Source organism: Elgaria multicarinata, chromosome 13 (genome assembly GCF_023053635.1).
Source record: "Elgaria multicarinata webbii isolate HBS135686 ecotype San Diego chromosome 13, rElgMul1.1.pri, whole genome shotgun sequence".
NCBI lineage: Eukaryota > Metazoa > Chordata > Lepidosauria > Squamata > Anguidae > Elgaria > Elgaria multicarinata.
The window spans coordinates 31,329,070-31,349,431 of NC_086183.1; the positions used below are offsets into that span (position 1 = coordinate 31,329,070).

General features: G+C 47.2%; 1 protein-coding gene across 1 annotated transcript in view; it reads right to left on the reverse strand.

The window, feature by feature from the left end:
• Positions 1-426: 426 nt before the first annotated feature.
• Positions 427-20,362, reverse strand: part of LOC134408054 (SPARC-related modular calcium-binding protein 1-like) — a 42,974-nt gene continuing 23,038 nt past the window's right edge. Inside the window, exons 2-12 of the mRNA XM_063140126.1 lie at positions 15,672-15,870; positions 11,641-11,753; positions 10,368-10,467; positions 9,937-9,987; positions 8,529-8,585; positions 7,285-7,362; positions 5,142-5,334; positions 4,498-4,580; positions 3,631-3,730; positions 2,663-2,910; positions 427-913 (exon numbers count right to left, since the gene is read on the reverse strand). Coding sequence (XP_062996196.1) covers positions 2,670-2,910; positions 3,631-3,730; positions 4,498-4,580; positions 5,142-5,334; positions 7,285-7,362; positions 8,529-8,585; positions 9,937-9,987; positions 10,368-10,467; positions 11,641-11,753; positions 15,672-15,870 — 1,215 coding nt within the window. The 3' untranslated portion in view covers positions 427-913; positions 2,663-2,669. The remainder of the gene's footprint in view (positions 914-2,662; positions 2,911-3,630; positions 3,731-4,497; positions 4,581-5,141; positions 5,335-7,284; positions 7,363-8,528; positions 8,586-9,936; positions 9,988-10,367; positions 10,468-11,640; positions 11,754-15,671; positions 15,871-20,362) is intronic.

The following is a 20,362-nucleotide window of genomic DNA, read 5'->3' on the forward strand; positions in this document are numbered from 1 at the left end:
CTCCGCTGTGGCACCCCGGTTATGGAATGAGCTCCCCAGAGAGGTCCGCCTGGCACCTATACTGTACTCCTTTCATCGCCAGCTGAAGACCTTTTTATGCACTCAGTATTTTAACACTTAATTTTAACTTAAATTTAAATTTTACTGTTCTAACTCTGTATTTTAATCTTATATCAATTTTGCTGCGTGGTTTTATCCTGGTTGTGCTTTTTGTACTGTATTTTGTATTTGTGCTTTTAACCTGTTGGTTGTTTTATTGTGGTTTTAATTTTTGTGAACCGCCCAGAGAGCTTCGGCTATTGGGCGGAATAAAAATGTAAGAAATAAATAAATAAATAAATAAGCCTTTGAGCCACCAGTGAAAGTAAAATGGCCCTGGAGAAAGAGATAGCAAAGACACCACCCTTGTATATCTTTAATTTATTGATTCAAATAAACAGACTACAATTTGTTTTAAAATCCAACTTATTTTTATGCAGAGACAGCCACTTAAAAAGTTAATACCACTTCTTTTTAAAAACCCTCTAACAAAGAAGTCCCTTACATTCATATTTTCCCCTTTAAAATTACATTGTAAAAATAAAGCAAAGATTAAAATATTTTTTGTTTTTAAAAACCATCTCTAAAGGTTATTGCAGGCTTTCATTATCTACATGTTTAAAGCAAAAAAAAAAAAAAAAAGAGAGAGAGAGAGAGAGAGGAAAAAACTGAAGGTGGACTGGCAGCCCTTCCACATTTTTTGCCATTTTCCAAACCATCCTTAACCTTCTTGGCAGAAAGTCCAGTCCGTCTCTTTAAAGTGCAAAGAGTCTGCAATCAGAGGCGGGAATGCAGTGCTCAAAAGAACAGAGCGCCCCAGCCCAGCCCACGGGGGTCTGGAGGGGAGAAAGCCCCATTCTTTTTCGGGAGAAGTCTATTTCAAGAGAAAGAAAGAGAGAGAAAATTAATTTATTGCAGGGTTGTAATCCAACATTAGCCTGGTCGCCTATGGCAGCTAACAATCATCCCTAGGTGATTAGATAGGAAAGCTTTGCACATGTTTTTCCTTTTAGCGTACAAACCATTGATGTAGGTACGCTTTTTGCGGGCTTCATCTCTGCTCCGATTTTATTCCCAACAATTGTGAAATAGGTTAGAACGAGGGAGCTTGATGGCTGAATGGGAGTTTGAACTGACTTCTCCCCGTTCCCGCAGCTAAAAAACAGCTGAATATTCAGGAAATATCTCTGAGAGGGCCATGCCACCCTCCACCCCGCAGTCCCTTTCTCTCATCAATGCAGCTCCTAAATTTTCAAGGGCAAGAGATCAAGGCCTTCCTTCCCATCCTAGGAAGGTCACCTCCTGGGAACAGGAGGGTTTGGCTGCTGTATTTTTCAACAACAGTATCTGTAACTGGCAAATAATAATGAAATTGTGTAGGGAGTGATGGTCAACAAAAAAGAAACAGGACAACTCAAACAGAATTAAACTAATGAAGAACGAAACACAAAACTCCAACAATTAAACTGTGCAAAGTAAAAGCACACAACACAAAACACTTTAGCCTTTCATTAGGAAGAGGGGTTTTGAGTTTCCCCCCTGACCCCACATACACAATTCTCATAACAGAAACCAATTCGCGTTGGTGGGAAGGTGGGGGGGGGGGGAAGAGGGTTTCAAGTTACCCCCATCAATTTCCCCAGGAGAATGGCTCAGCCATTTTGTAGGCGCTAGTTCCACACAGCTAATCCATGTTTAATCCACAACAAGGGGACACACAGAGTCCCCCTTTGTTGGTGGTGGAAATTGGCAGAGGAGGAATGGAGAGTTGGATTTATATATGAGCCAAAGGGTGGGGTGGGGGCTTTGAAGGAGGAGCAGTCTTTTGCAGGCTCTGTCACATCCCAGCGACCTGTGAGGCTGCGGGTGGGTGACCAGAAGTAAAGGAGTTGGGCCGGGAAAGGAAGAACTCAGGGCTGGATAAATCGCAGAACCAACTAAGGAGCAAAGGAATATATTTGGAAAAAGAAAGCAGCAGCCCAGTGTCATTCTTTAAACTTGACCAGAATGGGCCTGTTCAGACAACACGCTAAGCCATGGTTAGACTGCTAACCCTTTTGCAGCAAATGGTTAGTGAGTGTGTTTAAACTACGGTTATGTAGCCACCGTGGTTAGGAAAGGTTCACATGACACGCTAAGCCATAACGTTGATCTCAAAACACTTAACCACCCTGGCTTAACATGTCACCTGAACAGGGTCAATGAGAAGTACTGCAGGCCTGCGAAACTAAGGGCCAAGCTCACGAAACACAACAACCCAGGGGTTTTTTTTCCCTTTAAACCTTGCGTTGTGAATGAGCAAGCGTACCGGTGCATCCTGTGGCTAAATATCTCTTGGATGTTTGTCGTAGTACACAAACCAGGAACTCTGGCCTGCCTCTCTTCCCTGACAAGCCAGAGAAATAACCCACGATTGGTTATTGGGCTGTTTCTCTGGCATGGGACAAACCAGAGTTCCTGGTTTGTGTACCACGACAAACAACTAAGGAAGATGGAAGCCGAGTTCTGTATTCTTTTGCACCTTTTGCTGCAAAATTTTGAAATACAGACCATGATTACGGCACTGGGCGCAAGATACAAGCACCCCGATGTTAGCAACAGTTAGGTGAGAGGGAACACCCACCATGGGGTTAACTCAGCCCCAGGCAGCCTTTGAGCTCCTGAAGGGAAATGAGCTTGTTTTCATTGAGGTCGCAGTAGTCCAGGAACTTGCGGACGCAGCGTTTGGGACGGGTGTTCTTCTTCATGTAGAGTTTCAGGGGACGCAGCTCCCGTTCGCTGATGCTGTTGCTGAAGTCTTTGTCCAGGCGCACAAACTGCCAGCGCACCGCCCGCTCCTCCAGGCCGGGGCTCACAAAACTGTCGGGAAACCTGCAGACATGAAGCAGAGAGCAGCGGTCAGAACATTGCCAAGGTCAAGTTGTGGCTTCCAGTTCTGGGCACCACAATTCAAGAAGGATGCAGAGAAGATGGAGCGTGTCCAGAGGAGGGCTACGAGGATGATCAGGGGTCTGGAAACAAAGCCCTATGAGGAGAGACTGAAAGAACTGGGCCTGTTTAGCCTGGAGAAGAGAACGCTGAGGGGAGACACGATAGCACTCTTCAAATACTTGAGAGGTTGTCACACAGAGGAGGGCCAGGATCTCTTCTCGATCCTCCCAGAGTGCAGGACACGGAATAATGGGCTCAAGTGACAGGAAGCCAGGTTCCAGCTGGACATCAGGAAAAACTTCCTGATGGTTGGAGCAGTGCGGCAATGGAACCAATGACCTAGGGAGGTTGTGGGCTCTCCCACACAAGAGGCATTCCAGAGGCAGCTGGAGAGTTACCTGTCAGGGATGCTTTAAGGTGGATTCTTGCATTGAGCAGGGGGGGTTGGACTTGATGTCCTTAAGAGGACCCTTTCAATTCTATGATTCCTGATCCCACTTGCTTTTCCCAAAGCCCCAGGGGAGCTTTATGGCAGGAGTAGCTCCTACTGAGTTCTGACTGATATCTGAAGCAGATTCAGTGCTCCCCTGACACCGGAGTCACCAGCCTCCACTGTCAAAGCAGTTTCCCAGCCATTGGATGCATCCTGCTAGCACTAACCTCCGGAATGGGGCGGGCATCATCCTTGACTGCAACATGTCAGAAGCTAAGGCTTTGATCAAATTGGAGAGAAATTCTGCCTTCTTCGTGCCCGGACAACCTAACAGGAAAGAAAGAAGGACATCTTTATGGAGCACTAAATAGGTTGCGTCTAGGGAGCCTCGTGTGGCGCAGAGCGGTAAAGCAGCAGTTTCTGCTGCTCAAACTCTCCCCACGGCCTGAGTTCGATCCCAGCGGAAGCTGGTTTCAGGCAGCCGGCTCAGGTCAACTCAGCCTTCCATCCTCCCGAGGTCGGTAAAATGAGTACCCAGTTAGCTGGGGGAAAGGGAATAACAGCCGGGGAAGGCAACAGCAAACCACCCCGCTATAAGGCCTGCCAAGAAAACATCAGCGAAAGCTGGCGTTCCTCCAAGAGTCAGTAATGACTCAGTGCTTGCACAAGAGGTTCCTTTCCTTCCAGGGAGGGAATGCAGACCCTCAAGCCTGTGGGCCAAATTCAGCTCTCATGAGGTTCCAATCTGGCCCTCCAAGGTTCCCCCAAAAGCCACGCCTCCTTCCTCTAACATTCCCTTCCCCACACACCGGGGTTTTTCCACATTATGAAAAGTTGAAATGCCTCTGATTTGCCCTAGTTACTGGCTACAATATGCTGGCATGTTTATTGGACTTGGCCCCGCCCCTTTCGCTCCGCCCACCAACGCAATGCGGCCCCCGAGAGCTTCTCCCGTATGGAATTCGGCCCTCGGGGTGAAAGAGGTTGAACACCCCAGGACTGGGGCATCTGCTGGCAGGTAGGAAGATGGCAAGGAAATATTTAAAAACAACCGCACAGATAAAAACTTTAAGGCTGTAAGCCCCAAGACCTACCTGGCAGGGCCCGATCCCGGAAAAGGGAGCTTAGTTCTGCGCTCTTGGCTGCTGCATCAGCCTCACAGTCTGGGGGGAAATTCCTGTAAGTAGTTCAGTAGTTTATCAACAAACAAAAAATGCAATAATCCATTTGACTCTACTAAGTGCAAATTTACAGCAGAAATTATCGCAACAATATTCAGCAATATACTACAATAATATCCAACAATATACTAAAATACAAGTTTACAGCAGAACAGAGCAGAAGCCTTGCTTTTAAAGTCTTAGCAAATGTCCCTCGTTGTGGTGGGATTTATCTGCCACTAATGGGTGGGGAAGAGGCAGAGGGTCACTACCCCCCTTGTCCCAAATATAGAACCATCTCTGGTTCTCCCCCCCCCCCCCCGCCCCGGTTGCCGCCAATGCTGAAACGCCTCTCCTCAAGGCTTGGTTCCTATAACAGGAGTAGCTTCAAGCTAAACTGTGAAGCTTTTATTTTAGTATACTGGCCTTGCCCCTTTCACCACTGGCCCCGCCCCTTTTAAATTTGGCCCCGCCCCCACTGGAACGCAGCCCTCAAGAGCTTCTTGGAAATGGAAAGCGGCCCTCAGGGCTACGTCGGGAATCCCCAATAAGACTCATGGTGGGAATTCCATACTGACCGCTTGGAAGTGCCCGGGACGGGCCGCCCGGTGTCCACCCGCACACACCAGCAGTACCCGGTGGCCTGGTGGCACTGCACGGCCTTGTAGGTGCCGTCCCCCTCACATTCCGGGATGAAGGTGCCCTCTTGCTGATGCTGACGGGCCTCGTCGATGGCATCGCGCCGCTCCTGTTCACAGGACGGGGGATACTCTACGGGGAAGGGAAATGGCCGGAGGCAGACACCAGTCAGAACAAAGACGTCAACCCAGCCCCTCCAGCCCCATCTACAGAAGAGCAGACTTGTGTTGGGACGTATCCGTTCAAAGTCTGAAGCTTTACGATACCGCTATTTTTAATCAAGGAAAGAGAAAGGCTTCTTCCTGCAAGTTTTGGTTTAGCTCAGTGGTTCCCAAAGTGGGCGGTACCGACCCATTGGGGGCATTGGGATTGCATGGGGGGCGCTAAGAGGCAAAGGGGCGGCAGGGGGCGCTCAAGGTGGTCTTTTCCGAGAAGCGCCTCTCCAGAAGGTCTTAAAACCCAGGGACATTTTTATGGGAGAAGGTAGTTTGATCCCAAGCCATATAGGAGAAGAATCCACACATGTATTAATACCGTTCAAGAAGAGTCCTTTTAACGGTGAATTGAAATGTTTCAAAAGCACCAAAACGCTAATGAAGAGACATACCCTGCTTGGTGTGCCCTGCCATGCTGGCTGCAAAACAGAGGCGTTCGCTCTCTTTTCCCTCCCTTCTTGGCAAGTGCTTCCCATTTAAAGGGTCCAAAGGAGCTACAAAATGACATTGAGCTGAAGCCAAAGTTTAAGAAATTGTACCAGGAGTTTTGGTAACAGAAGGAAATTTCTGATCGCTATCCTGCACTATGGAGAGTGGTTCAGAAGCTCCTGGTTGCATTTCCAATATCCTATTTGGTAGAATGTGGTTTTAGTGGGGTCTGCCTACTTCTCTCCAAGCAAAAAAATCGACTCCAGATTACTAAACGTGGTGATTTAAGACTCATGTTAAGTGACTTTAAACCATACATTGGGAAACTGGTATCACTTCATCAAGACCGTCCATCACATGAAGAATTTACAGAATAGTGAGGTACTCTACCCTAGTTACTAAATGCGATATCTAATATTCTTGCTAAATGACTATCAGACTTTGAAAAGATGATTATCACTCGATCAAGTTCATCAATTATGTTTAATTGAATAAACAAAAAAAATGTAATTGGATTTTGAATAAATATTAAATTAATTGTTACTGTTTTGAATTTTATTGTTATTATCTTCCTTACTGGGTCATTGAAAACCGCTATTCTGAATAATGATTTTTATAGTGTAGGGTAGGGGGCGCTGGGCATGAATTTGTGGAACCAAGGGGGCGGTGACCAGAAAAAGTTTGGGAACCACTGGTTTAGCTAATAGCAAACAACACTTCAATGGACTGCAGTGGATTAAAAAAATGCTTGCTGCTGCTGCTGCTGCTGCTTCTTCTTCTTCTTCTTCTTCTTCTTCTTCTTCTTCTTCTTCTTCTTCTTCTTCTTCTTCTTCATCATCATCATCATCATCATCATCATTATTATTATTATTATTATTATTTTATTACATTGTTATTTATTACACTGATATACCGCCCCATAGCTGGAGCTTTCTGGGCGGTTTACAAAGATTGCTAAGATAAGCTTTGATGGGCTTTGATGGCTGGTGGCTACTATGTATTGAACACTGGCTAGTGTGGGGGCAGGAGAGAAGCCACGGTAGCCAGCAAAGGACCTGGCTGGCAAACACTTTCCCTTTTCTTGACAAAATTCCTTAATCCTTTCGAAACCCATGGCTTTGGAATGCCGGGAGTTGTAGGATTTTTCTTTCTTTCTAAACATCCGTTGGACTGCGCCCAAAATTATTTTCTAGGCTATATATAAAGCAAAGTAAGCCATGCATTTTAGATGGGCTTCCCCCCCCCAACCCCTTATGGACTAGTAGCATGGCTTTGTTTGTTTTTATGTTAATCATGATGATTATCCTTTCCTGCACCTTTTCCAGCTCTACATTTCCCCGACAAGCACCAGTGGGCTTGCAAAACTGGAGACAAGGCAAGACCACTGCTGGGCTTTTCAAGGCTGGCTGTTGAGAGACAGATATTGCCAAAGTCTCACCTTGAGCCGGCTTCACCGTGTGGTTAGGGTTGAAATCTGGGATGATTATGGGGATCAGGAACGGCAAAGAGGTCCCTTCTGGATGGAGTGGAGATAGAAACAGCCACACAGCCACAGAGAGAAGAGACAATAGGAAACCGAGAACAGACTGGTCATGGGCGTTAGTAGACGTGGGCCGACGAGGCCAGGGCCCTAGATCTATTTTTCAACGCCCCGGATCTATTCCACAGGGCCCCGAGTCCAGTTTTTTAACCCCATCAGCTTAATTTCTACATAGGAACAATTTTCAAAGGGTGCTGCAACTGGGGAGGGAAGGATTAACTCTCCCCTTCCCACATGCGACACCACCTTCCTCACTGCATAGCAATTAACCTTAGGGATGGGGCGGGGGTTACATTCTCCCTTAGTTTGGGATGAACTGGATCAGGGTGAAAATTAACTGAAGAATATATGTGATTTGAGATGACTTGGATGAGGAATTAATCGGCTGCCTTTGTCTCCTGTGATATTTAAATAAATTCTGATAATTATTTCTAAATCATATATGCAGGTCTTATGCAGATCTGTGTCCTATAGGCTTCAGACTTAGCAACCACTGGAAATGGCATTAGGGGTCTATTTCATACCACCCAGCTGTTTGGCGGCCACCCCATCCACACATCTGCTTCATATACATTCTTTGCTCATACAAAGCACAACCCTCCCGGCCTTAACAGGAAGGGGGACACCTCCTCCCGGACATGCCAGGTCCCTGAACAGGATGCAACAATTCCAAATAACACAGGGACCCATTTCCTCCTCCCCTAAGTATAGGGCAGCCTTCCCAAAGAAACAAGCTCTGTCCTAGGACCTGTTTCCAATATCTGAGCACAACACAGGACACAGGACGTAATCTTTTTTTTTTTTTTAAAAAAAAGAGTGCTCCTGACCATGCACAGAATCAGTGCATGTTCAGAAAGAAAAGAAGTCCTACAACACTCAACATTGTAGGATTTTTTTTGTATCTAGACATGCACAGGATTGCATATTTATTGTGTCTAAACACGCACAGATCGCGTGATGAATTGATTAATCAACTACGATTTTTAAAAAAATGGGTTGACAACTTTTCACATTTCGTTTTAACCTGCATGTCGCAGACCTTCCTTTCTCCTGCAAACAAACCCACAGCCATTGTAACGGGAGAGCAAGTGGATCAGCTTCCCAAATGGGTGGAATTGGGTGGGGTGAGGAAGACCACTTACCTTCCTGCTTGTGGGGCAGGGGGCTTGACTGGGTGGGCCGGGGCCTGGCGCCTTCTTCTGCGTTCAGGGAGGAAAAGAGGTCGAAGGCAACTATTACAGAGGTTTTAGCGTCATCTACTTTGTCCGAAAAGTGGAGGAGTTCAGAGCTACAGGATGGCTGGCATCGGGGTGTCGTGTTTCCCCAAACCTCCCGCCTTATTGGGAGACAATAAAGAAATCTGCCACAGAGCTTTATTGAGGCAATAAACATCTCTTCCCACCTAAAGAGAGTCTAACTTCTAGGAACTTCCCTCTAGGCAAAAACTATGCAAACTAAGCGAGACAATTGTTCTTTCTAGAAAAAGGGAAACCCTTTTCCCGGAACGCTTTAACTTCAAGGAGGCTGGTTCTAAAGAAGACTTTGGTGAGAAGCCAGCCGGGCCAACCTTCTCTTGCCTTCCTTTAGCTCCTCCCATTTGAGTCTGCGGCGTACTCTAGGATCAGCTAGCTCTGAAGTGCCCTCCCCATCTGAAGAACACTGATTTCCCCCAGACTGTGTGTTGTTAACGTTTTCAGAGATAAGGTCTGCCGAAGGTTTATTCCCAGCGGGTGAAGAGCCCGTGGGAGTCATCTCTCCCACTCCCAAAGTCGGCTAGTACGTTTCTGGCGCCGTCTCTTCTGCTTCAGAATCTGATTCCAATTGATCGCCTGAAACTCCTTCCCCCAGCCTAAGAGGAACAGGCCTAGCCATGACACTAGGGTTGCCACCGTTACTTTTTTTCCTGACAGGGACTCCATACCTTGGATAGGCAAATATCCAACACTTGCAGATTTTCCTAATGTGGGGGAAAAAAGCTGAACCTGTTGCATTTCTGCCTGCCATGCAGCTATTAAAGACGCAGAACTTTTTTTTTTTTTAACTGGGGGAAATGCAATCTAATTCCCTTCTCTCTTCAGGAGTAGTGCCCCACTGGTCCAACTATCTAACACCCCTCCCTTCTCACCGCTGGAAATGGGACCCAGGAGTCCTGTCTTTGCCTTCTGCCCTTCCCTGTGGAATTCTAGTCACGGGTGAAGGTGCAGTACTCACACTTGCCTTTAGAGCAGCCTTCCTCAACCTGGGGCGCTCCAGATGTGTTGGACTACAACTCCCAGAATGCCCCAGCCAGCTGGCTGGGGCATTCTGGGAGATGCAGTCCAACACATCTGGAGCACCCCAGGTTGAGGAAGGCTGCTTTAGAGGGAACACCCTTTTTTCCCTGGAGATTCCATAGCCACCCTACAGGAAGTAGTTTGGATTGCTGGGTCTGGACTTTTAAATATATTATCCCATTGGGTAGAAATAGCTGGGGCAATATTTGGCAAAGGGATGGGAAACCGAGTGGGGCGGGTGCAAAAGGGAATAAGATCGGGTGGGGTGGAGCCTTACCTCTCCGAGAGGAGTTAGGATCCTGCCATGAAGTTCGCACCGTATAGGAACCTGCAAAGGGGTGGGTGGTGGAGAGAAAGGATACAGAAAGAGGCAGGAGGAATTCAGGGGTTACAAACCAGTTCTGTTTCCCCCCTCCCTCCTGCTCTAGTCTGAATTGCCAACTTATTTTGGCTGGCCCTGTTCTTGTGCCTTAACGTAGAGAAATTGGACAGGTGGGAAAAAATCTTCCCTGTCGCTTCGTCTCTGAGGCAGGAAAAGCCTCCCCTGCCAAATTTCTGTGAGTTAAAAGGCGCAGGAGCGGGGCCAGAAGAAAAAGTTGGCAACTCTCCTGATGAAGGAGGAGGGAGATATCATGGGGGCGGCACCTAAGAAACTGCCTTCTGAAGCAGAGAGATGTGAGGTGCAGGAGAAATGGAGGGAGATAGTACCTGTACAATTGGGTGTTTCGTTGAGTACTGAGGTTCCGCTGATGGGCTTTCCTTCGGGTGTGGAGCACCAGCAGTATCCAGTCTGTTTATGGCACTGAACCTAGGGGGGAGAAGGAAGGAGGCAATGAAATCAAAGACAGATTCTCCCATCACACCATTGATCATGTCAGTAGAAAAAAAACATAGCTTGCAGACATGCTGTAATTTTTAACCATATGTAATTTTTATCATGTATAGTATAGAAAAATGTCAAGTTTGTATGTGTTGCAATGATCTGTGGATTGAGCAATAAACATATTGATTAATTGACATGGTGGGGCTTGTAACCTCCGTCCCTCCTATCTTGACACTTCCGTTGAGCATCACTCTCTGGTAGCCATGAGGGCCACTTCTTTAAAGAAAGGGATATTAAACAATTATGCCATTCAAGTCCCTCTGAGCATGTACAGAAAGCTTTTCCTTCAACACTAATGGCAGCCTGCCCCCGCATTGTTACAGGTCAAGACACAGGTGCTACACAATGATACTGGGATGTATGAGGATTTTGGGTTTCCTTGCAAAACATGCGGGAATCCCAACTTTCGAGGCTCCGAACAGGAGTGTGAGCGCTTGCACATGTCCACCCAAAATATATGCACATTGTCAAACTCGTGCTCAAGTTCACCTTGTTCCCTATTCCCAGTTCAGATTTGAACAAATTTCGTAATTTGCCCAAATCTGTCCTCCGTTTAGTCTATGGAGGATATTTGCACAAATTAGATTTGCGCAAATTAGGAGATTTGCGCGAATCTTCCATTTGAGTACTGTTCTATTTGTGCAGGCACATTTGGCAGGCTGGGGAATGCTGGGAAACGTAGGCCTTCTTTTTGGTCTTAACATGCATAGGATTGCACCCTAGCTTAAATAAATAAATGCACACAAGCCTCTCTCTTCCCGGCACCTTTCAGAGAACTCAACCCAAAAGTTTTTGTAAAACTTTTAAAGCTTGCAGCTCCCGACAATATCCTCGAAACGCATACACCTTATGCTCCACCTTGCTTTCACCCATGTATCCCATCATTTACGACCTCACAGCAATGCAGGCCTTTGCATCTGCAATCGCACCCTCCAATGCAAACCATTGCTTTCGGGGGAAAAAACCCTGTAACCCAAATCAATGACCCTTTCACAAACACGAAGAGTCGTTCTGTTTCCTCAGCCAGGGTGATTTTGCTGGAGTCTGATAGAGAAACACCCCCATTCTGAGTTCCAAGGAAAGGCAAGAAGCGTTTACCTGCAGGAAGGTGCCGTCTTCACGACATTCTGGGACGTACGATGCATGCGCCTGGCGCCGGGACTGCGAGAGTGCAGCGGCTCGGTCCTCCAGACAGCGGGTGAGGTTGGTATCTGCACAGCAAACGGAACGAGGACACAAGTAAAGATGCAGCGGCAGAAGTGCAGCCAGCTGGGGACATTGGAGTGCTTCTGAGCATGTATAGAGAGCACTTCTCTCGCCACTGAAAGCCATCTGCTCTATGCCTCTCTGGCACTGGTCAGCTTCCGGAGAAGAACTGGTTAACTTTCATTCCTCCATGAGCCTGAGATGCTTTTCATGGCAAAAGTGCTTCTCACGTTGGAGACAGGGTTCTAACTCAGGAATATTATGACATTAGAAGTGGCAAACTATGTCCTTTTCTTTCTTCTCCTTCGTCAAATGCAGGGAATATGTGATATGAAGCTGCCCGGACTCTATGATCAATAATAGGGATAAATGCCAAGTTCTACATTTAGGAAATAGAAACCAAAGGCACAGTTACAAGATGGGGGATACTCGGCTCAGCAATACTACAAACGAGAAGGATCTTGGAATTGTTGTAGATCACAAGCTGAATATCAGCCAACAGTGTGATATGGCTGCAAGAAAGGCAAATGCTCTTTTGGGCTGCATTAATAGAAGTATAGCTTCCAAATCACGTGAGGTCCTGGTTCCTCTCTATTCGGCCCTGGTTAGGCCTCATCTAGAGTATTGCGTCCAGTTCTGGGCTCCACAATTCAAGAAGGATGCAGACAAGCTGGAGCGTGTTCAGAGGAGGGCAACCAGGATGATCAGGGGTCTGGAAACAAAGCCCTATGAAGAGAGACTGAAAGAACTGGGCATGTTTAGCCTGGAGAAGAGAAAATGGAGGGGAGACATGACAGCACTCTTCAAATACTTCAAAGGTTGTCACACAGAGGAGGGCCAGGATCTCTTCTCGATCCTCCCAGAGTGCAGGGCACGGAATAACGGGCTCAAGTGAAAGGAAGCCAGATTCCAGCTGGACATCAGGAAAAACTTCCTGACTGTTAGAGCAGTACGACAATGGAACCAATGACCTAGGGAGGTTGTGGGCTCTCCCACACAAGAGGCCTTCAAGAGGCAGCTGGACAGTTACCTGTCAGGGATGCTTTAAGGTGGATTCCTGCATTGAGCAGGGGGGGGTTGGACTTGATGTCCTTAAGAGCGCCCTTTCAATTCTATGATTCCTGATTCCACTTGCTTCTCCCAAAGCCCCAGGGGAGCTTTATGGCAGGAGTAGCTCCTACTGAGTTCTGACTGATATCTGAAGAGTTTCTGGGAGTTGTAGTCCAACACATCAGGAGGGCACCAGGTTGGAGAAGATGCCTTAGGGACACTGAAACCATCCCATCAGCTAGCAAAGGCCAACGTGAATATTTGCAAACCCTCCTCTCCATCTCCTCCTAAGTTGCTGACTGCACAGACCCCCTTAACATGTTGCCTGATGAAGAGATCTGCAGAGCTCCAAAGCTTGCACATTTTTGTGTGATCTTAGAATGCCCCTTCTAAAGTATTAAACTATATGGGGTTTGGATACATTAAAAAGAGTTACTCATACATACACATTGTATTCAGTTTGCATAGATACGTTCCTGAATGCTACAGGAAATGTCTCCCGCCTTGCGCCCAACAGTCCAAGAACTGCTGTTTTTCCTTTGTTAAAGTCCCTTTTATGTGTGACTTGTTCTGCTTTTAGACTGCTGTTCCTGGTTACCACTGGAAATATATCCTGACTCCTCACAGCCCCGTTCCCACCTTTGCCTTTAATTAAGGATTTATTTATTTATTTATTTATTATTAATTAAATTTATATACTGCCCCATAGCTGAAGCTTTCTGAGCGGTTTACAAAAGTTAAAAACAGTGAACATTAAAAAGTATACAAAATTTTTAAACCATCAAAAATATGAAGACAACAGTATTAAACAGTATCCATTTTAGACAACAACAGTTCTGGGGTGCATTAAAAAACAAACTTAGCATATGTTGTTAAATGCTGTTAAACGCCTGGGAGAAGAGAAAGATCTTGACCTGGCGCCGAAAAGATAACAATGTTGGTGCCAGGCAAGCCTCGTTGGGGAGATCATTCCATAATTGTGGGGCCACCACTGAAAAGGCCCTCTCCCTTGTTGGATCTTGTTAAATCCGCTCAGTCTGCGTTTTGCGGATTGTCAGGTGTCTTTGATTTTGGTGTCCACTCATTTATGGAATTGGATTTTAAAACGAGAACTTTTGTTCTGCTTGTGCTAATTCGCATTAGTGTAATGCAAATGCACATTAGCACAAATTGTGCACACACACACACGAAAATCTGGTCTGCAAGTCCCTGGGATCTGTGCAGCTCAGAAAATGCTGATCAGCAGCGGAATCTGCAGACTGACTTCAAAGAAATCTGAACTCATTTGAATCCGTCGCAGTTTTCTCCGACAACCCTACCCTGGAGTGCAGATTTCATGTCCCGGTTTTGTGGAGACAGATGCCATGGATTGCGAGAAATTTCTAAGGATCAGTGTACAGTTTGTGTACAGTATATTATAGCTTTCTACGCATTGAGGAAGCTTTTTAAATTCTCTTGATGGACCTGTTGTTTGTAGAGAGAAATAGTTGATAATTATAATAGTTGGAATACTAATTATGTAGGGCTTTAATAGTAGGGCTGTCACTGGATGAAGAAAAAAGTCTTAGTCTATTCAATCTGCATAAATTTGCATATGAATGAAAGAGACATTTTTGAGAGCCAAGGCATAGTTCCTTTGTCTTGCCTCTCAAAAATGATGCCGCTGTGTGTGCGTGTGTCAGAGTGTGTGCCATCGCAGAAGCGGCCATCTGCCATTCTCAACGCCAGAAGGAGAAAACACCGCTCCAAAGAGGACACCGTCATATGCAGTTTTTTTTATAAGCGCCTGTGAGGTTCTCACCACGCAAGCGATTTATTGCACGCTCGCGATTGGTCACTCAAGGAAGTGTGCGGGTCCTTTTCATGACGTCGTCAACTTCTGATGCCTCTCCTGCCGTTTTCAAGCGGGAATCCGCCATTTTATAAAACCCCAAACATGCGGTAATACATCGAAATCACGCAATAATACGGCGCCATCTGCTGGTGGTATAATTGAAACCTATCAGAAGGAACTGGCAAAAGCAGGGCGGAAGTGCGGGGGAGTGTATATATCGTGCTGATCATTAAACCCGCAAAGAATCAGGAACTCAAAGCCCCGTTAAGGCTGCAGGATATTTGCTAAATGTGGAGAAGCCCTGTATCTGGCATCCTCCAAATGTGTTGGACTACATCATTTGTATTTGTAGTACTCCCATCATTTGTATTTGTAGTCCAATACATTTGGAGGGGGGCAGGTTGGAAAAAGGCTGTTCTACAGGAACCATCAACTTTTTTAAAAAAAAAATGTGATTAACCAGAATCTACTATTGAATTCAATCCAATTTCTTTGAAGTGGGGGAAGGAGTAATTGATCAATTTAGCCCAAGATGCCATAGCTCAGGATCAGGGGCTGCACCTGGCCCTGTAGGGATTCCAGTCAGGCATTCTGCACCCCCCCTTCCAGAAAGCCAGGTCTTCATAGCCTTTCCCACAAACACTGATCATTTTTCACAAATCACTGACCTATTCTAAAAAGTTAAAATGCCTTTCCTAAGGGCTTAGTTAGTAGCAGAAAGGGCTCTAAGCTGAAATAGGCTGCTATATTGGGCCCCACCCCCCACTGGAATGCACTGGATCCCGAAACGGAATCCAACCTTCTGGCTGAAAGAGATTGTGAACCTCTGTTCGACTGACCCTGCGGCCCCCATTGACAGCCATGTTCAAAAGAGAATTTTATTAGATACAGCTTGTCCCATGATAGTGATGCAGGGTGGAGAGAAGCTGCACCTTCCAGAAATCCCCCCTTCCCAACTGCGAAGGGCGCCGGACATCTGCCCTCGTTTGCATTTGGCCACCCGCACAGATCTAAGCCTTTGCGCGAAATCTCTACCTACTGTTGGGTTCTCGGTGGGCGGCCCCACCACATCGGTAGCGAGGCACGGCTTCGAGGGACGGATCACGACAACGCGCTCTCCGGAAGGTACATGGGGATTTATAGAGCCTCCCGTCGGAGGCGCAGACGGGGCGGCCACGCTCCTGCGGGCACTCCAGCGGGCATGGCAAGTCTCCCTGGTCGCTCTCCGAGATAATGAACTGCAAAGAGACAGATGAGCGTTACGAGGCTTGGTGCCCAAAAAAGAAATCTTTGTCAAGGAATCGCACGAGCTGTGATCCATTAAATCTCCATGAAATTGCTGATAAGGGGGGGGGGGGGTAAGAAACACAGCTGAAACACTGGATCCCAGTCCACTGCTGGGCACAATCTGAGGTGTTCCAGTTTGTAATTTCTCTTATGCGAGTTTAGGCAGGTTTCACAGATTTGATTAAGAAATAAATGAACTTCCAAACCTATCCAATTAATCAGCAGCGTTTTCTAGTTGCAAGAATCCCTTGTTCAAAGCCCAGTTCTGGCACAAAGCGGAAGTCCCCACATCACAGCCTCAGTTTGCCAGCCTGTTTCTGTAAAATGGGCACCACAGTCTAGTTGTTGCAAAGGGGACTGAGAGAAAGAAGCTTGTAAGCACTTTGAGTATTTTACAGTAAGCCGCCATGGGTTCCATCACGGAAAAACGGTGGGATATAAGCATACCATGTAAATAAGTAACTAAAACCAAACAGTCACAAATTAAACAAAGAAGGAAATTTTTTTGGGGGGGGGGGGAAGCGAAGAGACGGGCTTCATTTGTACTGGCATCACCCGGATGCAGCCCATGTAATGCCAGGGATCAACTCTGGAAGAGATGAACATAACTCCTGTGCAGGTGCAGAGTGAATCTCTCTCTCCACTCTGTAACTACAGAGGGTTCCTATTGGGAGGTATTAAAATGTAATAAGTAAAATCAAATAAAATCAAATGTATTATAAATAAAAGAACCTGCTTCCCATATTCAGGATCCAAGAAGGCATCCTTTGACTGTGGAAATGGAGGGGAGGCAGTGAGGGGTCTGTCCCCATTTTGACTATTTCGCAGCTTTGAAGAAAGAGCCCTGTGTTTTGCTGGCGATATAGAGCGCGCTTGTTGGATGACAAGGCAGGCTGCAGATTGAGAGGATTTTTTTGCAGGGGGAAGCAACAGTTTCCATGCATTCTCACAAACAACACACACACACACACTCCCTCCCTCCTCAGAGCTCTGGATTTCTTCTTGTCATCAATGATCTATTTCTCTCCAACCTCCCCCATGTCTTTTTCCATCCCGCCTTTGCCCCATTCTGCCCTGCCCCTAGGGGGCGCTGTCCCGATTGTGTACCTTGGCGCGCTTCAAGGCAGCCGGTGAAAGGAGTTGGTTTAACTAATTGCAGTGCAAATAAACACGGGCCAGAGCATGGCCAATTAAAAGCCAACCGCGGCCGGAGACCTAATTTTGCTTGATGTACAGTGGGGCGTAAATTTTTTTCTAGGCAAGAGCCCAGACCACAGTCTTGTATTTGGGGGGGGGGCAGAGAGAGAGAGAGAGAGAGAGAGAGAGAGAGAGAGAGAGAGAGAGAGAGAGAGAGAGAGAGAGAGAGGCACTGCCTGGTGTGTGTAAAAATACAAACACTTAAAACAGAAAAGAGCAAATACATTTTTAACTCTTTGCACATTTACTTGGGGAAGAAAAAATATGGTTCTTTGTAGCAGCCTTTGAATACATTCGGGGTGGATGGGCTTTTGCAGGCATGGTGGGATGGATGGACCGGCTGAGGTCCGGCCCCATGAAGCCGTTTAAAAGCACCAAGATGTTCAGCACAAGAAGGTGGGAAAGGTAATGCTGGGTGTCAGTTTGAGTGGGTGGGTGTCTGTGTCTGTGTGTAAGTCAGTAGAAGGCCCACTTAAAGATTGAGGATTTCCACCTTATGTTTAATTTCTAAAAATAAGATTAGAAGGGGGGTGAGGTTGAGCCTGCCCCAGGAGGGATCAAAACTCAGCCCCATGTGTTGCATGTCGAAGATCTCGGATCTCATCACTGGAGGCTGGTGGCTCTGATGTCTGGGGAGGTGGAGATTCCACTCCAGGTTTCAGTCAGAACTCTTATTCATTATTTGTAGAGTTCTGATGGAGCTATGCAAGGCAGCCGTCTCCAACCTGATGCCCTCTAGATGTGCTGGATTACAACTCCCAACATCCCCCAGTCTGGCTGTGGGATTCTGGGAGTTGTAGTCTAACACATCTGGAGGGCACCAGGTTGGAGAAGGCTGCCTTAGGGGCAATGAAACCATCCCAACACCTGGCAGAGGCCAATGTGAATATCTGCAAACCCTCCTCCTCCTCCTCCTCCATATCCTTTGAAGTTGCTGACTGCACAGACCCTCCTTAACTGGCTTTTTGGAACATGTTGCCTGACGAAGAGATCTGGAGATCTCAAAAGCTTGCACATTTTCGTGGCCTTTGAGTTGGCCAAATAAAAGTACTACACAACGTGGACTTGGGAACAATGTTCAGGATCGTCAAGACCCTCAAAAACTTCTCTCGCACAGTTTTGGACCCAAATTTCTCTGTATGGAGACGATGATTGGAGTGAGGACATTGCTGCTTGGGCGAGGGAAAGGCATCTGACCATAAACAGAACGCTGGACTGGAAGGAGCAGAGTTTCACGCAACGGGGCTCTTCTTGTACGTCTGATGCCGCCTTGTGCGAGGCACATCGGAAACAGGTTCTGGGGCGAAGGCCGCGCTCAGATACTACAAACGAGAAGGATCTTGGAATTGTTGCAGATTGCAAGCTGAATATGAGCCAACAGTGCGATATGACTGCAAGAAAGGCAAATGTTCTTTTGGGCTGCATTAATAGAAGTATAGCTTCCAAATCACGTGAGGTCCTGGTTCCATTCTATTCAGCCCTGGTTAGCCCTCATCTAGAGTATTGCGTCCAGTTCTGGGCTCCACAAGCTGGAGCGTGTTCAGAGGAGGGCAACCAGGATGATCAGGGGTCTGGAAACAAAGCCCTATGGAGAGAGACGGAAAGAACTGGGCATGTTTAGCCTGGAGAAGAGAAGATGGAGGGGAGACAGGATAGCACTCTTCAAATACTTGAAAGGTTGTCACACAGAGGAGGGCCAGGATCTCTTCTCGATCCTCCCAGAGTGCAGGACACGGAAGAACGGGCTCAAGTTAAAGGAAGCCAGATTCCAGCTGGACATCAGGAAAAACTTCCTGACTGTTAGAGCAGTACGACAATGGAATCAGTGACCTAGGGAGGTTGTGGGCTCTCCCACACTAGAGACCTTCAAGAGGCAGCTGGAGAATCATCTGTCAGGGATGCTTTAGGGTGGATTCCTGCATTGAGCAGGGGGTTGGACTCGATGGCCTTATAGGCTTCTTCCAACTCTGCTATTCTATGATTCTATGAAGCTTTGGAAACAACCAGGCCTTGGAGTGGAGACCGCTCTCTCTACCCCCCCCGCCCGCTCCAGCCATACCTGGGAGGGCATCTCATTCCCCCCCCCTTCCTGACCCCAAACAGCCATCCATTTCAGCTGCTTGTTTCTCCACCAAAGAGAAGCCTGTTTGGATTCCCCTCAGGGGATAACCTCGCTGCTGCTGCTGCCAAAACCGCCAGCCTGGCTCCCCTGCTGCGAGGCCAGGGAGGCCGGCCAAAACACGGAGAGATGGCAGCTTGTCCAGTGGTGCAGGGGAGGCAGAGATCCACCTTCTTTTTCCAATGCCCCCCTGCCGCCGCACAAAATAGTGATTTACAGACTCAAGGAGGGTCTCTTAGCTGGCCGCCCGCACACCGGGAAAGCTAGGCTCCCATGCAAGCCGGCTTGCCCTGGCCTTGTATCCCACACCCTTATCCCAAATGTTTGGTTTGAAGGAAGGCTGATGGGGTCATCAGCTCCCCAGTCCGCACGTGAATTGGGCAGCATGGACCTCCCTTATGCGCCTCCATCCGGAGCTCAGTCAAGCACCTGTTTTGTTGTTGTTTATTCGTTCAGTCGCTTCCGACTCTTCGTGACTTCATGGACCAGCCCATGCCAGAGCTTTCTGTTGGCCGTCGCCACCCCTAGCTCCCCCAAGGTCAAGTCTGTCACCTCCAGAATATCATCCCTCCATCTTGCCCTTGGTCGGCCCCTCTTCCTTTTGCCTTCCACTTTCCCTAGCATCAGCCTCTTCTCCAGGGTATCCTGTCTTCTCATTATGTGGCCAAAGTACTTCAGTTTTGCCTTTAATACCATTCCCTCAAGTGAGCAGTCTGGCTTTATTTCCTGGAGTATGGACTGGTTTGATCTTCTTGCGGTCCAAGGCACTCTCAGAATTTTCCTCCAACACCACAGTTCAAAAGCATCTATCTTCCTTCGCTCAGCTTTCCTTATGGTCCAGCTCTCGCAGCCAGAGGTTACTACGGGGAATACCATTGCTTTAACTATGCGGACCTTTGTTGTCAGTGTGGTGTCTCTGCTCTTAACTATTTTATCGAGATTTGTCATTGCTCTCCTCCCAAGAAGTAAACGTCTTCTGATTTCCTGGCTGCAGTCAGCGTCTGCAGTAATCTTTGCGCCCAGAAATACAAAGTCTGTCACTGCCTCCACGTTTTCTCCCTCTATTTGCCAGTTACCAATCAAGCTGGTTGCCATAATCTTGGTTTTTTTGAGGTTTAACTGCAACC